Consider the following 19,939-nt stretch of genomic DNA (forward strand, 5'->3'; position numbering starts at 1 on the left):
TTGTTTTGTGTAAATTCAGGTACATATTTAGTATCAATGATTCCAGTTGTAATTGTTCATTTTATAATTTTTTAAATCATATTTTGTTTTGTAATGTCTCTGTGAAGCATCTTGGGAGGTTTTAATATGCTAATGATCCTACATAAATAGAAGTTGTTGTTGTCATTGATTTTGGCAATCAGATTCTAGCATCAAAAAACTATATTTAAAACAGTATTGGGAAGATTTTTTTTAGCTGTTGGGCAAAACTCTTGTTTTGCTCAATGGCTGCACTCACAAATAACTTGTTCAGAGGCCACGTCTCACAGACAATCGAATCACCAGTGAAGCAAGGTGTTTCTCCACAGGGGTACATGGGAAATCGGAAGAAGAGCTCTGCCTGCATAACTTCATTTAAAAGATGGCCAGTCAGCCGCCTTACCAAAGCTATAATAAGCTCTATTTTTGGAAACCAGTGAGATAGTGACAAGGAGCAAGTGTGGTTACTGCATAGCCAGATTCACGCCCTACTCAAGGTTAATATTTAAACTTATCCACGCATATTTGTGCAATCCTAATTTCATTGATCCATTACCATTTTTGTCATTTTGTGTGCAGTGTTGGTTTCTGGAAATCCTGGATATATCCAACATTTTCCCCTGAGGCTGAAAACATTAGTGTAAATTGTTTGCAAGAAAATTAAAAACTTTACTGTTCTTTTACCCTTATCAGTATCAGAAGTTATCCCTCTTGGCTGTGGATGAAGCTGTGGCTTTTTAATTGTTCTGTTTTCCCCTCGGAGTACTACACTCTTCATGTTGACTTCAGATTCTGCAGCAAAAGCGCATTAACAGGTGCAGTCATCACCACACAATGTCAGACTGATTCCTGGGATGGCAGGTCTTATGTATGAGGAGCGATTGAGTCGGTTAGGATTGTATTTGCTGGAGTTCAGAAGAATGAGGGGAGACCTCACAGAAACCTAAAAAATTCTAACAGGACTAGACAGGATGGATGCAAGAACAATGTTCCCGAAGGTGGAGCTGTCCAGAACCAGGGGTCACAGCCTGAGGATATGGGATAGACCATTTCTGACAGAGATGAGGAGACATTTCTTCACCCATAGAGTGGTCAGCCTGTGGAATTCGTTACCACAGGAAGTACTTGAGGCCAAAATATTGGATTGGATTCTCTGCCTTGCGCTTGTAGCGGACTTCCCGGTGAGGTGGAGAATCCTGCGTTAGTGAAGGAAACGGGATAATCACTGAGCGCGAACCCCTATTTAGGGATCCCATTATTTAGTGGGTTTCTGGGAGGGGTTCCCTTTATGTAGGGGGGCTCTGGTGGGTACTTTTTTTGGAAGCGCCCCCGGCCAGCGGCATGGATCCCGGCCGAGTGTGACACAGTCCGCAGCTGCCACATCGGGTTCCCGTCCGCTGAGACCACACGTGTTCCGCACCATCGGGAACTCAGCCCATCAGGGGCGGAGCATCGCGGGTGGGTGCCCGATGATGCGCCAACGGCGTTGCAACGGTGCACGATGCAATGACACCATTTCCGAGGGGGCAGAGCATAGCTGACCGGCATCGGCCCAGATTTGGGCGTCGGTGTCGATTCTCCGCCCGATTGCCGATTACGATATCAGCATCGGACAACGGGGAATCCTGCCCATAGTTTCCCAAATAGAGGATCTCACCCATTGTATGTTTTCAAGAAACAGTTAGATATCGCACTTGGAACGAAGGGGATCAAATGATATGGAGGGAGGGCGGGATTTGGTATTGAGTTGGATGATCAGCCATCATCATAATGAATAACGAAGCAGGCTTGAAGGGCTGAATGGCGCTCTTTGCACCTACTATCTATGTTTCTATTAACGAGCTCCAGGTACTTTTTGGCGAGGTAAAGGCTGGTATTCTCTGTTGCGAGTCTGCCCCGCTATCGCTGCTAGCGAAGGCAGATAATTTGGCACTCAGCCAAATCTCTCATTCACTGCATTGGGACCGGAGAATCCCACTGCTATGAACTGATGGAGAAATCCGCCCGAAATGGGAGCTGTTATACATGCATCTTATGCAACAGTCAAGTGCGCTCATTTCAAAAGTTTTCCTTCAGATGTGTTTCTTATATATACAGTGACATAAACTGTGCAAAGAACTCTTAGGGCTAAAAATTCATCTGTGCCATTAATTGAGTTTGGAAGTCACAATCTCTGATTAGTCTGTGCTGGTTCTGCATTTATGCTACATCATCATTATGGTGACTGGCTGGCTGAGCACACAATAGCGGGGTCAAAGAGCATGCAAAAAACTAGCACAAGTTCCAGCAAGTCTTCAGCTCTTAATGGCAGTCTGTCCGTCTTAAAGAGAAGCTGTGCGAGAATACGCAGGTCTGAAAAGAAGTGGAACAGAGCCATTAAAGGTGATGGAAAAAGGAGCACCATCCCAGATACAGGGCTCTGAGATTCACCGAAGCTGCTCTGGAAGCACTGTTGATAGAGGTCGATAGAAAGATAGAGGTCATTGTTCCTCACGAGGTGGGGGAATGATGGAGGCAGGTGCAGGAAGCCCTAAAACATGTCTTCATAAAGGAATGGGAACATGGGGCGACATGGTGGCTCAGTGGTTAGCACTGCTGCCTCACAGCACCAGGGACTCGGGTTGAATTCTAGCCTTGGGTCATTGTCTGTGTGGAGTTTTCACATTCTTAGGTAGGGTGCCTTTCCAAGGGCCAGTGCAGACTCGATGTGCTGAATGGCCTCTTTCTGCACTGTAAATTCTATGATTCTATGATTATTGTCACAAGTCGGCTTACATTAACATTGCAATGACGTTACTGCGAAAATCTCCTAGTCACCAAACTCCGGAGCCTGTACGGGTACACAGAGGGAGAATTCAGAATGTCCAATTCACCTAACAGCACATCTTTTGGGACTTGTGGGAGGAAACTGGAGCACCCGGAGGAAACCCACCCTCACACCGGGAGAGCGTGCAGACTCTGCACAGACAGTGATCCAAGCCGGCAATCGAACCTGGGACCTTGGCGCTGTGAAGAAACAATGCTAACCACTGTGCTACTGTGTCACCATATCGTACCGATACATAACATTCCGGAATTTTTACTAATGCTTTGGAAATAAAATTCTAATCTGAAAATTGTTCTGTAAAAACAATAAAGCTTTAATTTTACATATATTTTATTTCCCACATATTTAATTTTTGACTTACACTTTTTCAAACTGAGGGATTGCATCAGGGTAATGTTTAAGTGCAGTTGGGAGTAATTATCTGAAGTTTTGCTAAACTGAGGTGAAGGTGGAGCTCATCTACACTGAAGTACGGAATTGGGTGGTGGTCGGTGAAGTTGGTAAACCTGAGATGTGGGTCCTGTGGTTTGGCAGCTCTGTGGTGGGGGTAGGGACAGGGTGGCAGCACTATGAGGTTGGGTTCTAATTAGGATGATTTGTCTTTTAGCTTGTGTTTCTTTCACCATAATAGAAGGATGATCTCGGACTGGATTCTCCAATCCCCCAGCTGTGGCGTGGCGTTCACTGGCGGCGGGATTCTCTGCTTCCCCCGCTTGTCTATGGGATTTTCAATTGAAGCCCCTGGAAAACCCATGGACGGGGATTGCAACAGCTGGAAAATCCAGCCCTGATTGAAGTGTTGAAAATGTTAAACAGATCTGATAAGTTTTGATCGACATTATTCCATCTGATAAGGACATTAAGAATGAGGGGACATAATCTTAAAATTAGAATGAGACCATTTGGGAGCGAAATCAGGAAGGACTTTTTCTACAAAGGGTAGGAGAAATCTGGAATTCTCTGCCCCAAAAGGTTATGGATGCAGGGACAGTGTGAGCTGTCATGTCAAGATACTGGGCGGGATTCTCCCGCAATCGGCAGGGCGGGCTGTACCGGCGCCAAAGAGTGGCGTGAACCACTCTGGCATCGGGCCGCCCAGAAGGTGTGTCCGGAGGTAGAGCTGGAAGCGCTGTTTGAAAATCTTCCAGTTGGCCCCGAGGTTGCCGGTGATGCGGAGCGGAGGCGGCGGGCTGATGTTGTCCATGTTGCAGAATGACGGAATGCTGGCGGAAGGCAGATCACTTGCAGGTAGGCCTAAGACGTGCTAGTATGCAACCACTCCTGGTATCATGATGTGTTGGGTGTTCTGGATCACATACAGGTCACCAACACTTGAAGTAGTGCAACACTATTTTATTAAAAGGTTAACGATATAAACATACTTGAACTGTGGGTAAATACGATACCATCTTTAACTAACGACCTTTGCCTTGTCCTAACCAGATGATGCATTCAGCACATGGTGAATGTCTGTGTTGCAGGCTGTGAGCTCTGTGCTCCGAGCTGGCTGCTACTCGAATGAGTGGGAACTCTGATGTCCCCTGTATTTATAGTGCGTGTGCTCTCACTGGTGATTGGCTGTGGTGTTGTGTATGTTGATTGGCCCCACTGTGTGTCCATCAGTGTGTGTCTGCACCATGATATACTGGTGTATATTATGACACTGTCTGTGGTTTTCCTTGATATAATGGAGAAAAGCAAGTCCAGGGACTGGACTTTATGGGCGCTGCTGTCCGCACTCCCCTTCCTCTCTCCCATGGACAGCTAAAATGTTGGGCAAAGCTTTCCCAGGATTCCAATGGCATCCTGCAGCAATTTCACACTGACAGCAGTGTTAATTGCTTTAAAATGAGACATCCATAAAGTGAGCCTAACTGCTCACTTGAATATGCAAATCTGGTTCATGCTCAGTGAGGGCGAGATCTCGTTAGACGAGTGTATATATGGGGATGGCGTGGGGGATTGGGCCTGGGTGGGGTGATCTTTTGGAGGGTCAGTGCAGACTCGATGGGCTGAATGGCCTCCTTCTGCACTGCAGGGATTCTATGATTCTAAATCTTGGGCTATAAATTTTTTAAAATCAACAAGCTGTGAATTTCACAATTTGTTTGTACTTTGTAACCACCCTGTGGCTGTGGAATAATAAAATTAATATCTTGAATTAATATTAAATAATGAAATGTGACTGTGTCAGTTTAAAGTGACCTTAAATGTAATTAAAAATAAAATCCTGTACCATAAAGCAAATTTTATTATTGGGAATACCAATGCAAGTAGTGGATAACAAATAAATTAAGCCATCTATATTATCTTAATACATCTTGTGTATAATAACTTGCACAGAACACAGGGGGCTGGGCTGATGGTTTTCCCCGTGTGGTTCGAGGATTATGAGCTCCCTGGCCAACTACGGGGCTGATATCAACTTGTACATAAGACCAGCCAGATAGGAACTGACTGACAGAGAGAGGACCCGGTGAGATTCAACCGGGTCCCATTGTAAATAGTACGTATTCTAAATAAATGTCTTCTTTTATGTTACTTGTCTGACTCCCTTTGCCTTTAATAAACTGTCGGCGAAGATAAACTGGAACTGTTGACGAGTTACTCTGCTGTCTATGCCAACAACATAACCGAAAATGAGCGCCAGGCTGTGATCCTATTGACACCTTCAGCATAATTAGGGGCGTCATGTTTTCGGCAATGCCAGACACGGTACAATTCAACCAGCTCATCGCGCTGTTGGAGAATCGCTTCAACCCGACACCGTCCTTCAGTGTGCAGAGGTATAGTTTCAATACGTTGGGAAGGTTGGAAGGGGAGTCAGTTGTCGACTATGTTTCCCGGCTGCGGAAAATCGCAGAGTATTGCAACTATGGTGCTGTGCTTTGTGACCGCTTGGTTTGTGGTATTAACAACCTCGACTTAGAAAAAGGTTCCCTAACATTCCATCAGGAATTGAAGATTTCTCTTTCACAGGAGTGAGACGCTCAGGGCATACAGGAGTGTCAAGGATAAATGTTGTTTGACACCGTGCCCACTCGCCGCCTTTCAGCAACTAGAACGGGTCGCTGCAATGCAGTAGGCCCAAGGTCTCGAGGCCCTAGGAAGCCTACTGCCCCTTCTGTGAGTGTGTGGTGGTCGAAGTCGCAGAAACCACCTGCAGTGTGAGGGACAGCGCCTTGACTGCCAGGGGCGAGCTAGGCGTTCTCATTTATCTTCGTCAGCAGTTTATAAAGACGAAGGGAGTCAGGCAAGTTAGAGCCCTAGAGTTGGACTACACTGAAGAAGGTGGGGGCGAGTCAGAAATGCAGATGAACTGTGTGGCTGCGCCGCGAGTGGCCCCTATTCGCATCCTGGTACGGATTAACGGGCACTTAATTCAGATGGAATTGGATATGGGTGCTGCTGTCTCATTAGAGCTGCGCCACATAGTCACCCAGATCCAACACTGGGCGTGTTGGCGATGTGTTACTCACAGGGGTGACGCAATCAGAACACCTTAAAAACCTTGAAGCAGTGCTGCAGCAGTTTTCAGAGTATGGTGTCCGTCTGCGTAACGCAAAGTGCATCTTAAGTGCGAGGGAGGTAGTATATTTAGGCTACTGGGAGGACCAGGATGGCGTACACCCAGTCGCCGACAAAGTGCTTAAGAATCTCTGACATATCCTGTGCATGTGAACCTTATTTCCTTAATTTCCATCTTTGAGGTTAATGAGTTCATTCCGCAATTGGACATTACCAACAAAACACAGTCCTTCATTTTCTGTACATTTAAAAGATCTGCAAGCTTGCAGTGTCCAAACATGCTTCCTTCAAATTCTGCTATGTGTATCTTTATGACGCATCTTTATGTGTCAACATCAGAACTGAAAATATGTGATGTATCAATCAAAAGATTGTAAGGGCAGGATTTTCTCAGGTCATTGGCGGTGGGTTTAGGAGTGAGTGGGATGAGAAGGTCTCGTAAATTGATAGTGGGTGTGAATCCAGATATGATCCTGTCCTTTCCTGGCATTGACCTGGGTGGCATTGAGGATGAGCAGGGATCTGTCAGGGAGTAATTAAGAAGATTCTGAGGTTTTAAGTTGTCTATTTTGAACTTCTTTAATCCTGGATTTCCCAACCATGGAACCTGCTTCCTGACCTGTCAGCAACTTAACAGGATCACAGAGGGGAGCTGCACAACAGAAACAGCTTCTTCAGTGAAACTGACAAACTGGGAAGCCTTTGATTAGGAACAGTGAAGGGCTCCAAACATGCCTCCTTTGAGAGCCCTGTTTAAAGTGCTTCCCCACTCAGAGTGCTTTTGCTGCTTGACAGGTGAGTGCTGTAGAGTAAAGCTTTAAGAACATAAGAACATAAGAACTAGGAGCAGGAGTAGGCCATCTGGCCTTTCGAGCCTGCTCCACCATTCAATGAGATCATAGTTGATCTTTTGTGGACTCAGCTCCACTTTCCGGCACGAACATCATAACCCTTAATCCCTTTATTCTTCAAAAATCTATCTATCTTTATCTTAAAAACATTCAATGAAGGAGCCTCAACTGCTCCATGGACAAGGAATTCCATAGATTCACAACCCTTTGGGTGAAGGAGTTCCTCCTAAACTCAGTCCTAAATCTACTTCCCCTTATTTTGAGGCTATGCCCCCTAGTTCTGCTTTCACCCGCCAGTGGAAACAACCTGCCCGCATCTATCCTATCTATTCCCTTCATAATCTTATATGTTTCTATAAGATCCCGCCTCATCCTTCTAAATTCCAACGAGTACAGTTCCAGTCTACTCAACCTCTCCTCGTAATCCAATCCCTTCAGCTCTGGGATTAACCTAGTGAATCTCCTCTGCACACCCTCCAGTGCCAGTACGTCCTTTCTCAAGTAAGGAGACCAAAACTGAACACAATACTCCAGGTGTGGCCTCACTAACACCTTATACAATTGCAGCAGAACCTCCCTAGTCTTAAACTCCATCCCTCTAGCAATGAAGGACAAAATTCCATTTGCCTTCTTAATCACCTGTTGCACCTGTAAACCAACTTTCTGCGACTCATGCACTAGCACACCCAGGTCTCTCTGCACAGCAGCATGTTTTAATATTTTATCATTTAAATAATAATCCCTTTTGCTGTTATTCCTACCAAAAATGGATAACCTCACATTTGTCAACATTGTATTCCATCTGCCAGACCCTAGCCCATTCACTTAGCCTATCCAAATCCCTCTGCAGACTTCCAGTATCCTCTGCACTTTTTGCTTTACCACTTATCTTAGTGTCGTCTGCAAACTTGGACACATTGCCCTTGGTCCCCAACTCCAAATCATCTATGTAAATTGTGAACAGTTGTGGGCCCAACACTGATCCCTGAGGGACACCAGTAGCTACTGATTGCCAACCAGAGAAACACCCATTAATCCCCACTCTTTGCTTTCTATTAATTAACCAATCCACTATCCACGCTACTACTTTCCCCTTAATGCCATGCATTTTTATCTTATGCAGCAACCTTTTGTGTGGCACCTTGTCAAAGGCTTTCTGGAAATCCAGATATACCACATCCATTGGCTCCCCGTTATCTACCGCACTGGTAATGTCCTCAAAAAATTCCACTAAATTAGTTAGGCACGACCTGCCCTTTATGAACCCATCCTGCGTCTGCCCAATGGGACAATTTCCATCCAGATGCCTCGCTATTTCTTCCTTGATGATAGATTCCAGCATCTTCTCTACTACCAAAGTTAAGCTCACTGGCCTATAATTACCTGCTTTCTGCCTACCTCCTTTTTTAAACAGTGGTGTCATGTTTGCTAATTTCCAATCTGCCAGGACCACCCCAGAGTCTAGTGAATTTTGGTAAATTATCACTAGTGCATTTGCAATTTCCCTAGCCATCTCTTTTAACACTCTGGGATGCATTCCATCAGGGCCAGGATTCTTGTCTACCTTTAGCCCCATTAGCTTGCCCATCACTACCTCCTTGGTGATAACAATCCTCTCAAGGTCCTCACCTGTCATAGCCTCATTTCCATCAGTCACTGGCATGTTATTTGTGTCTTCCACTGTGAAGACCGACCCAAAAAACCTGTTCAGTTCCTCAGCCATTTCCTCATCTCCCATTATTAAATCTCCCTTCTTATCCTCTAAAGGACCAATATTTACCTTAGCCACTCTTTTTTGTTTTATGTATTTGTAGAAACTTTTACTATGTTTTTATATACTGAGCAAGTTTACTCTCATAATCTATCTTACTCTTCTTTATAGCTTTTTTAGTAGCTTTCTGTTGCCCCCTAAAGATTTCCCAGTCCTCTAGTCTCCCACTGATCTTTGCTACTTTGTATGTTCTTTCCTTCAATTTGATACTCTCCCTTATTTCCTTAGATATCCACGGTCGATTTTCCCTCATTTTACCGTCCTTCCTTTTTGTTGGTATAAACCTTTGCTGGGCACTGTGAAAAATCACTTGGAAGGTTCTCCACTGTTCCTCAACTGTTTCACCATAAAGTCTTTGCTCCCAGTCTACCTTAGCTAGTTCTTCTCTCATCCCATTGTAATCTCCTTTGTTTAAGCACAAAACACTAGTGCTTGATTTTACCTTCTCACCCTCCATCTGTATTTTAAATTCCACCATATTGTGATCGCTCCTTCCGAGAGGATCCCTAACTATGAGATCCTGAATCAATCCTGTCTCATTACACAGGACCAGATCTAGGACCGCTTGTTCCCTCGTAGGTTCCATTACATACTGTTCGAGGAAACTATCGCGGATACATTCTATAAACTCCTCCTCAAGGCTGCCTTGACCGACCTGGTTAAACCAATCAACATGTAGATTAAAACCCCCATGATAACTGCTGTACCATTTGTAGAAACTTTTACTATCTGTTTTTATATTCTGAGCAAATTTACTCTCATAATCTATCTTACTCTTCTTTATAGCTTTTTTAGTAGCTTTCTGTTGCCCCCTAAAGATTTCCCAGTCCTCTAGTCGCCCACTAATCTTTGCTACTTTGTATGCTTTTTCCTTCAATTTGATACTCTCCCTTATTTCCTTCGATATTCACGGTCGATTTTCCCTCCTTCTACCGTCCTTCCTTTTTGTTATCCTCCATAGCACCGATGTCATCCCTTACTGTTGCCCGGATGTCATCCTGAAACAACAGAGCTACACCACCTCCCTTACCATCCACTCTGTCCTTCCGAATAGTTTGATACCCTCGGATATTTAACTCCCAGTCGTGACCATCCTTTAACCATGTTTCAGTAATGGCCACTAAATCATAGTCATTCATGATGATTTCCGCCATAAACTCATTAACATGAGTGGTTCCATTTCTGCTGGTCTCATCCGTCTGGTAGCGATCATTGGTCTTGAACTTGTCTTCTGATCGTAATGCTACACTTGGTTTTAGGCACAGGCGGGGGCCAAGAGACCCCGAACACATGGCTGTGTCTCTTTTTATCCCTCTGGGATTTTGCGCTCTTTGGGGCTGTCCTTAAGCTTTGGACCTAATAATTTGACAGGCTTCGATCACTGCCTTCGATTTTGGCCAATAAAGGAGCGGGTGCCTTGCTGGCTGGGCGTGTCCTGAGTGGTCACTGACCTTGGCTGTTTGGTCTTTCTTAGCAAAGGGAGTGGCGCCGGTTAGTCTGCATCTGTATCGGTTACCTGAGTACAGTCCCTTTGTTCTGGGGAAATGGGCCATTAGAATGCAAACGAGCGGGGGTTTCGATCGCATCTAGTCATCTGGGTTGCAAATACACACACAAGCTCTGAGTGTGTCTGAGTCCTGGGTTGGCCATAATTCCCATGGTCCTTTGCAGATGGCCAGCTGAGATGGCTACATCCCGTCCTCTTGATCCTGAACGCGAAGCGTGGTGGATCACACTGTTGATCCCTCATCTGCCCTTGGTGTGCCGGTTACCCTTGGTCAAGGACAGGTTCTACACTACTCTGTTCTATGTTTTGGAGCATTTACCTAAGTTTTATTAACACATCATACATTCATAATCTCGAAGGCGTCACTATAAGACATTCAACTATTACACGTTTAACTTATTCTCACAAGGGAATATCTAACTATCACTGTCTAAGCTACTCTCATGCTGCTGGCAAATATAAAAAGGAACTTATGTGCAATACAAAATTTTTAAACCAACGGCAGCATCATATTTCTACTTAACTTATCAACGTTACAGAGGTGTACAATCTTTATTTTTATCGGTGGTTACATTGTTTATTGGGTTGGGCGAATTCCGAAGAAGGGGGCTGGGAGTGCATATATCGGGGAACGTGAGGCTCTTTTTCGCCATTTGCGGAGTCTAAGTGTCTGGGTGACACTGCAGATTATCGCTATCACCAGAAGGGCCTCTACTGCATATGAAAGGGGATACCATTTAACAATTTCTTCGCACCAAGTGGGGGTATCAGTGTTTATCTGTATGTGTGGTGTGGTGTCCGGGCTAGGGGTATCATGTTGTGTGGTCATGTTCGGGGCTGGTGTGGTGTGGGATACAAACGCTTGTAACGCGCGCAGTTGTAGGGGTCCAGCGATGATCACAATGGAGGTCATCAGTCCTCTCTTCATCTTGTCTTGTGTTCTTCGTTCTTCGTATATTCCTGGGGGTGCAAGCATAACATCTGTTATTATCATTGGTTAACATCTTGTTTTGTTTGTCTTTCTCTCCTTAACTTCAATTACCCATTAGAATCATCACCATGTGTGACTCCCTCATTTCTTTTTTTGAAATAACCTTTTTTAGAGACAAGAAATGCAAATTTTTAAAGTACAGAGACTCTCGCAGCTTGTGATCGATGCTTGGAGTGGGCGGACAATTTCTTCGACCAGTCTTTCTTAAATCACAACCATGGGAGGTCGAGGCTTATCTTAACCAGCAGAATTTTAGGGAGGCAGGTTTTATAAAGTTTCTTCGTCCCAGGGTCCAGAGGTAGTTCGCGTATAGCAGCATATGTGGCAACCAAGTGTGTCAAACATGTAAATACCAGGTGGGGAACGACCAAAGAGTCGCGGAACGTAAAGAGTTGAGTGTACAGACTGTGGCAAAGGGCATTCTTTAAACCAGAATAAGAGGAGAGAAGGGAAAACTAAGACCTGCCAAAGACAGTGAAAGGTGTAAGGAACCATTCCGGAGTACTCAAAGTGATGGGAACATGAGGTGCAAGTGGGCCGCGGCAGGGCAAGAATGGGTGGGATTCCCGGGAAGGGCAGTGATCAGTGCCGTTGCTCCACTACCTGGGTGACCAAAACGAGCGGAAAGAATTTGTAACACATGTGAGATCCAACAATTGTTCCTTTAACAGCCATTGATCAGTAAATGGCGTCGGAAGAGTAGCTATGACTGTATCAAGAAATTGGGTGCCACGCCGACATTAATTAAAACAATGTAGCAATAAGAAAGAAAGGAGGAAAATAAAAGGCGGGCAGGCTCCATCAGTAAGTAGAACACCGTAATCCTTATCCGGCTCCTTTTTTTCGTCATCTGGACACCTCAGGGTTCTGTATCGAAAAGCGTTGTAAAAGGGTTACCGTAACGAGAGTCAGACTCGGAATTGTCACCCTCTCCCAGTTGCCAGACTCGTGTCTGCTGTTTTTGTGCCGTGGCCACGTGGACCGTCGTGGAATCCGAATCGTCATGTCTTACCAGTCGACAAAAGTTGTCACGGTGCCAAAAAGGGGTTTGTTTGTCATGAGGCGTAGGGGCGGTGGCAGTGAAGGGCAAATTACTGTTGTCGAGCGGTGGCGGTGGCTCTGGCTGTGGAAGGGGATATTGGGGGCCAAACATGTCCTGGTTGTGGTTCCAGGGGCTGGAGTGACTGGGGCCAGGGAGGTTGTACCAGTGGTCAGTGATCGTGGTCAATTCGGGAAGGCTGACGCTATCGTCTGAATCAAGCTCAAGGTGGAAAGTCGTACTTGTGGGTGGAGACAAGGTCGGGTCTGTGGGTGTGGACATGCTGTCATGGCTGGGGAGGGTTGGACTAGGTTGTCGATGGGCGGGGCGGAATCGTCTGCTATTGCCAGGGAGATGTGGTGGGAGTGACTACATTGGGTTCCATAGACTTTGAGCTGGTTGATGTGGAAACAACCAGTTTTCCCATTGGGGTATGTTATCTTGTACACAGAGAGGCTCTCTTGGTCCGAAATGGAGTAGGGTCCTGCAAATTTAGGGGAGAGGAACGAATTGGGATTGTACAGGGAAACCATCACTTGCTGACCGACTGTATACTCTACGGGGCGGACTGTTTTATCAAAGTAGGCCTTACTCTGCTTTTTCCTAGCACCTAGTCGGACAGCTGCAGTGAGCTGTACTGTTTTAACATTTTCCGTGACTTGTTGGACTGCTTTTTCATGGGTGAGGGTGCTGACAGTGGGGCTTGCCAAATCGAGACCTCATAAATATTCAGTTCCTTTCATGGGCCGTCCGGTCATGAGAGTTTGGGGGGTGAAACCTGTGGAAATGGATACTGTGTTCCTAAAAAACATACGGGCGAATGGGAGGACTGTGTCCCATGTGGTGTTATGCTGTTGCACCATCTTTCTAATGGTCGCTTTTAAAGTGCGATTCATTCTCTCAACAATGCTGCTTGATTGGGGGTGATATGCGATGTGAAATTTTTGTTTGATTCCAAAAATCGTTAAAACACTTTGCATGACTCTGCCGGTGAAACCGGAACCTTTGTCTGACTCAATGATGTGGGGAAGACCCCAGCATGTAAATATCTATTGGATCAAAATCTTAGCTGTGACGTTCGCTGTGTTCGTCTGGGAGGGAAATGCTTCTACCCATTTTGTAAAGGTGTCGATTACTACTAATACATATTTAAAACCATTTCTGCAGGGGGGTGAGAATCAATGTAGTCGAGTTGTAAATTTGTCCATGGGCCATTAACGGGTGTGTCTCAATTGTCCTTTCTTGGAGTATCTTTCAGGATTCTTCTGTGCACAGATTAAACAATTCTCAACATAATGCGTGACGTCTGCTTTTAAATTGGGCCACCAGTACAAGGGTCTTAAATGGGCAATGGTATTGTCTATCATCTGATGTCCGTGTCCGTCATGAAACTGTTAAATTATCTGGTTTCTGTCCTGGGTGGGGACCACATAAATTCAATTTTTCAAAACTATACCATCCTGTACCGTCAGTGAGTCCTTGAATTTGTCGTAGGGGGCTGGGAAGTTACCGTCTAAAACTTGCTTAAGAGTGTCGTCTGCCTTTTGGGGCTGTGCTAAATCTTCGATATTAGCCTGTGAAACCTGGACTGCATGGATCGGTTCACTTTCGGAGGGTTGCCAAAAGTGTCCGTGGCGTGACCCTGACTTGGCTAAGGCATCTGCCTTTACGTTACCGGGTGGGGAGGAACGATGATGGCTTCTCACTTTGATTATGCCATATGTGCTGTCTTTTGCTGTCTTAAGGATATGCTTCAACAATGGGGCTGAGGGTAGGGGTTTACCATCAGCGGATACGAATCCTCGAGATGCCCACAGGGGCAGGAATTCTGTCAAACTATTGCAGACATATAAACTGTCCGAATGTATGTCCGCTGGGGTGGAAAGGAATCTGGGTGCTGCACTACAATGCTATAGCTGCTAATTTGGCTGCTTGTGATCCTAGGTGGCCGGGCCATTTTAAAGATATTTCCTCTAATGCGCGTCCCTGTGCGTCTTGCACATAAATCCCATAACCAGTTATTCTCTTTCCATTTTCTATGGTGGAGGAACCGTCTACATTAATTTTTAAAGCTTCGTCTGTGGTCTGGGGATTCTGTGTTCTGATGCCTGCTCGTGTGTGAAGTGACTTCGGAATAAAGGGTCCTGTGTGGTGTTTGGCTGCTATGATCTGGCACTCATGTGGGGTTCCTGCATACTGAAGGTTGTCGGCTAAAAATGTGTGGGTCTTTGTACGTTTAACTGTAATGTCCCTTCCTTGTAACAACAGTGTCCAGCAAGCTGTTCTAGTCTGGCTGACTGAACAGTCCTTTAACCTACCATCTAACAATAGCTGCGTTGGGGTGTGCTCGGTTAAAATCATTACTGGGTTAAGGCCTGTGATAGATGCAAAATACTGCACTGCCCAAAAGACTGCGAGCAAGTGCCATTCGCAGGCTGAAAATCCTTGCTCTACGGGATCCAAAATTCGTGAGGCATAGGCTACGGGTCCTAGTCGGTCATGTCTTTCCTGTAGGAGTACTGCTGATAGGGTTCGGTCGATGCTTGCTACTTCTATGGCGTAGGGAGAGTGTGGGTCTGGAACTTGCAAAGCAGGGATTGTGCCTAGGGCGCGTTTTAATTCATCAATGGCGTCCGTGTGTTGAGGAAGCCATTCCCATGAGGCGTTCTTTTTAAGGAGCTCTGAGAGTGGCGCTGTTTTTGTGGCAAAATTATCTATATGGTTCCTACAATATCCAACTAATCCTAAGAATGACCGGAGTGCAGTGACATTGTGGGGCAGGGGCAATTTAACTATTGACTCAATTCGTTTGTGTTCAATCTCTCTCTTCCCATGGGTGATAATGGTGCCTAAATAAAGGACCTTTTCTTTTAGGATCTGGGCTTTATTCGGGTTAACCTTGCATCCAATTGATTGTAAGAAACCTAGCAATTCTGAAAAAAGCTTAACATGTTCTTCCTTTGTGTCCGTCTGTAGGAGTAAGGTGCCCACATACTGAATAAGGCATTCGGGGTGGGAAAATTTGGAAAGTCCGTTGGCCAATTGTCGGTGAAAAATGGAGGAAGAGTTGTGGAAACCTTGCGGGAGGCATGTCCACGTATTCTGCTGTCCTTGAAATGTGAACGCGAACTTGTATTGACAGGCCTTATCCAAGGGAACAAACCAGAAGCCATTGCTAAAGTCCAGCACTGTAAAGTACTTTGCTTGTACTCCCTGCTTGAGCATGGTTTCCGGACTCGTGGCAACGGTGGGGGCTGCTAATGGGGTGACCTTGTTGAGCTCTCAGGAGTCAATAGTTAATCTCCATGAACCGTCGGGTTTCTTTACGGGCCAAATTGGGGCATTGTTCGTTGAGGCTACGGGCCGAATTACTCCTTGATCTAGGAAGCTATTGGTGACTTTTGAGATCTTACCCTCGGCTTGCTGTGGGAAACCGTATTGCTTCTGGGGCTTGGGATCGGGACCTGAAATTGTGACCATTCCTGGAATCTTCCCACAATCGTGTTTGTGTTGGGCGAAGGATGCTTTATGTTTTCTGAGGACCTCCCCAATTGTCTGGTCTGTGCTAATTGTTTGCGGATCAAACAAATAGTCTCCTACTGAGCAAATCCTATGCTCGTAGTCCCCTACTGTGAGCGTGGTGGGGGTTCTCGCTGTTTTGGCCATTTTCCATACACTTTTCCTGGTGTTTATGGTTCCTATCCAAATATCTACGGGGGCTGTAATGGATCCCTGCTGTACATGTCCTGCAAATCCACTAAGGGTGATGGTGTCTGTGGTGGGCCATTTGTCGCGCTGAAACATTGTGGAGGAGTTTAAAGTGGTACAGGACCCTTCTGTGTCCCAAAGGAACTCTACTGGATGTCCCCGGACTGTGCCTGTGACTACTGGTCTGCCTGATTTGTCCCAGAGTGTGTCGCAGACCCAAGTTGGGAAGTCCGAACACCATCAATCTGTGGTGTTGATTACTGCATTATCTGTTCGGGCACTAATGCTATGTATGGACCTAACATTGTTCCTAGGTGGGGCGTTCGATTGCTGGTGCCGTTGCTGGTTCGGGGGGGGGGTTTGTCTTCATTCATGGGCGTAATGTCCCATGTGTTCACAATTATAGCAACCTCATGTTGCCTGTGCTCTGGGGTGCTGTCCTTCATGTCTGCCCTCATTTACCCACGCTGAGTCCTGATTAGTCCTGACTGGGTGCATATTCGCCTCTGCCTTTTCCTGATCTGCCTTCCTACGTAGGGATTGTTCCCAAGCTCTGGAGAGTCGCTTTAAAACCCAAACTTCATTATGTGTGGCGTCTGCAGGGTCGTAATTTACACAAGCCTTTTGACCTGCTTCTGTGGCGTGGGAGACTAAAGTGCAGGCCCATTTAGTTGTGTCGTCATTTATCTAAGTGTGCGCTGTTCAAATCTCCAAAAATGGAGGAAGAGTTGTGGAAACCTTGCGGGAGGCATGTCCACGTATTCTGCTGTCCTTGAAATGTGAACGCGAACTTGTATTGACAGGCCTTATCCAAGGGAACAAACCAGAAGCCATTGCTAAAGTCCAGCACTGTAAAGTACTTTGCTTGTACTCCCTGCTTGAGCATGGTTTCCGGACTCGTGGCAACGGTGGGGGCTGCTAATGGGGTGACCTTGTTGAGCTCTCAGGAGTCAATAGTTAATCTCCATGAACCGTCGGGTTTCTTTACGGGCCAAATTGGGGCATTGTTCGTTGAGGCTACGGGCCGAATTACTCCTTGATCTAGGAAGCTATTGGTGACTTTTGAGATCTTACCCTCGGCTTGCTGTGGGAAACCGTATTGCTTCTGGGGCTTGGGATCGGGACCTGAAATTGTGACCATTCCTGGAATCTTCCCACAATCGTGTTTGTGTTGGGCGAAGGATGCTTTATGTTTTCTGAGGACCTCCCCAATTGTCTGGTCTGTGCTAATTGTTTGCGGATCAAACAAATAGTCTCCTACTGAGCAAATCCTATGCTCGTAGTCCCCTACTGTGAGCGTGGTGGGGGTTCTCGCTGTTTTGGCCATTTTCCATACACACCTATTCACGGGGTCAACAGAAAGGTTGTGGGAGCTCATAAAGTCGATTCCTAGAATGTGCTCGGCTGTTTGGGGCAAGTCGACTAAAACAACGGGGTGCCTGGTGTTTATGGTTCCTATCCAAATATCTACGGGGGCTGTAATGGATCCCTGCTGTACATGTCCTGCAAATCCACTAAGGGTGATGGTGTCTGTGGTGGGCCATTTGTCGCGCTGAAACATTGTGGAGGAGTTTAAAGTGGTACAGGACCCTTCTGTGTCCCAAAGGAACTCTACTGGATGTCCCCGGACTGTGCCTGTGACTACTGGTCTGCCTGATTTGTCCCAGAGTGTGTCGCAGACCCAAGTTGGGAAGTCCGAACACCATCAATCTGTGGTGTTGATTACTGCATTATCTGTTCGGGCACTAATGCTATGTATGGACCTAACATTGTTCCAAGGTGGGGCGTTCGATTGCTGGTGCCGTTGCTGGTTCGGGGGGGGGGTTTGTCTTCATTCGTGGGCGTAATGTCCCATGTGTTCACAATTATAGCAACCTCATGTTGCCTGTGCTCTGGGGTGCTGTCCTTCATGTCTGCCCTCATTTACCCACGCTGAGTCCTGATTAGTCCTGACTGGGTGCATATTCGCCTCTGCCTTTTCCTGATCTGCCTTCCTACGTAGGGATTGTTCCCAAGCTCTGGAGAGTCGCTTTAAAACCCAAACTTCATTATGTGTGGCGTCTGCAGGGTCGTAATTTACACAAGCCTTTTGACCTGCTTCTGTGGCGTGGGAGACTAAAGTGCAGGCCCATTTAGTTGTATCGTCATTTATCTAAGTGTGCGCTGTTCAAATCTCCAAATACTGCTTTAAATTGGATCCAAAGGCGACCTGCAAATGCCGTCGGATGCTCTCCCTTCTTTTGCCTACAACGGTTCAAACCTTCTACTGGGTCTCCCTTGTTGTACCCAATCGCATTTAAAATAGCCGTTTTCATTTCTTGTAGGCTTCCTCCTCCTACATTCTGGGGTTCTGGTAAAGCTGAGCTAACGGGTCAAGGTCCATGGCCCATGACTATAAGCTTAACTTCCTCCCTTTCGTCTAGACCGTACATAACCGTTTGCTGTCGTACTCTCTCAAAGAAATTATGTGGGTCTGCGGTGGGTTCGAATGGTTCAATTTTGGAGCAGGCATCTCTCAATTGGATAATGGTTAGTGGGGTGGTGTAAACGATATCAGGCTCATCCCGATCCGATAACTTGCGCTGTGTGGTGACTGGATTCATGGGGGTGTGTGCTGCCTGTGCAGTCGGTGGTGCGGGTGCTTTCCTTTTCGGGGCCTGGGGGGCTCTATTGTGATTTTCGGTATCCTCCACATATCTATGGGCGGTTTCAAAAACAAAGAACAAAGACATGTACAGCACAGGAACAGGCCCTTCGGCCCTCCAAGCCCGTGCCGACCATGCTGCCCGACTAAACTACAATCTTCCACACTTCCTGGGTCCGTATCCTTCTATTCCCATCCTATTCATGTATTTGTCAAGATGCCCCTTAAATGTCACTATCGTCCCTGCTTCCACCACCTCCTCCGGTAGCAAGTTCCAGGCACCCACTACCCTCTGCGTAAAAAACTTGCCTCGTACATCTACTCTAAACCTTGCCCCTCTCACCTTAAACCTATGACCCCTAGTAATTGACCCCTCTACCCTGGGGAAAAGCCTCTGACTATCCACTCTGTCTATGCCCCTCATAATTTTGTATACCTCTATCAGGTCTCCCCTCAACCTCCTTCGTTCCAGTGAGAACAAACCGAGTTTATTCAATCGCTCCTCATAGCTAATGCCCTCCATACCAGGCAACATTCTGGTAAATCTCTTCTGCACCCTCTCTAAAGCCTCCACATCCTTCTGGTAGTGTGGCGACCAGAATTGAACACTATACTCCAAGTGTGGCCTAACTAAGGTTCTATACAGCTGCAACATGACTTGCCAATTCTTATACTCAATGCCCCGGCCAATGAAGGCAAGCATGCCGTATGCCTTCTTGACTACCTTCTCCACCTGTGTTGCCCCTTTCAATGACCTGTGGACCTGTACTCCTAGATCTCTTTGACTTTCAATACTCTTGAGGGTTCTACCATTCACTGTATATTCCCTACCTGCATTAGCCCTTCCAAAATGCATTACCTCACATTTGTCCGGATTAAACTCCATCTGCCATCTCTCCGCCCAAGTCTCCAAACAATCTAAATCCTGCTGTATCCTCCGACAGTCCTCATCGCTATCCGCAATTCCACCAACCTTTGTGTCGTCTGCAAACTTACTAATCAGACCAGTTACATTTTCCTCCAAATCATTTATATATACTACAAAGAGCAAAGGT

At 46.1% G+C, this 19,939-nt stretch overlaps 1 protein-coding gene across 2 annotated transcripts in view; it reads right to left on the reverse strand.

Annotated features, from left to right (window-relative positions):
* xkr4 (XK related 4) overlaps positions 1-19,939 on the reverse strand; it is a 456,237-nt gene that overhangs the window by 198,529 nt on the left and 237,769 nt on the right. Inside the window, exon 2 of one of the 2 annotated variants that reach the window (XM_072467752.1) lies at positions 11,307-11,462. The exons of the other annotated variant lie outside the window; for it this stretch is intronic. Coding sequence (XP_072323853.1) covers positions 11,315-11,462 — 148 coding nt within the window. The 3' untranslated portion in view covers positions 11,307-11,314. Of the gene's footprint in view, positions 1-11,306; positions 11,463-19,939 lie in introns of those variants that run through there. 2 annotated transcript variants of the gene reach the window in all.

The sequence above is a fragment of the Scyliorhinus torazame genome, chromosome 11, assembly GCF_047496885.1.
Source record: "Scyliorhinus torazame isolate Kashiwa2021f chromosome 11, sScyTor2.1, whole genome shotgun sequence".
NCBI classification, from domain to species: Eukaryota; Metazoa; Chordata; class Chondrichthyes; order Carcharhiniformes; family Scyliorhinidae; genus Scyliorhinus; species Scyliorhinus torazame.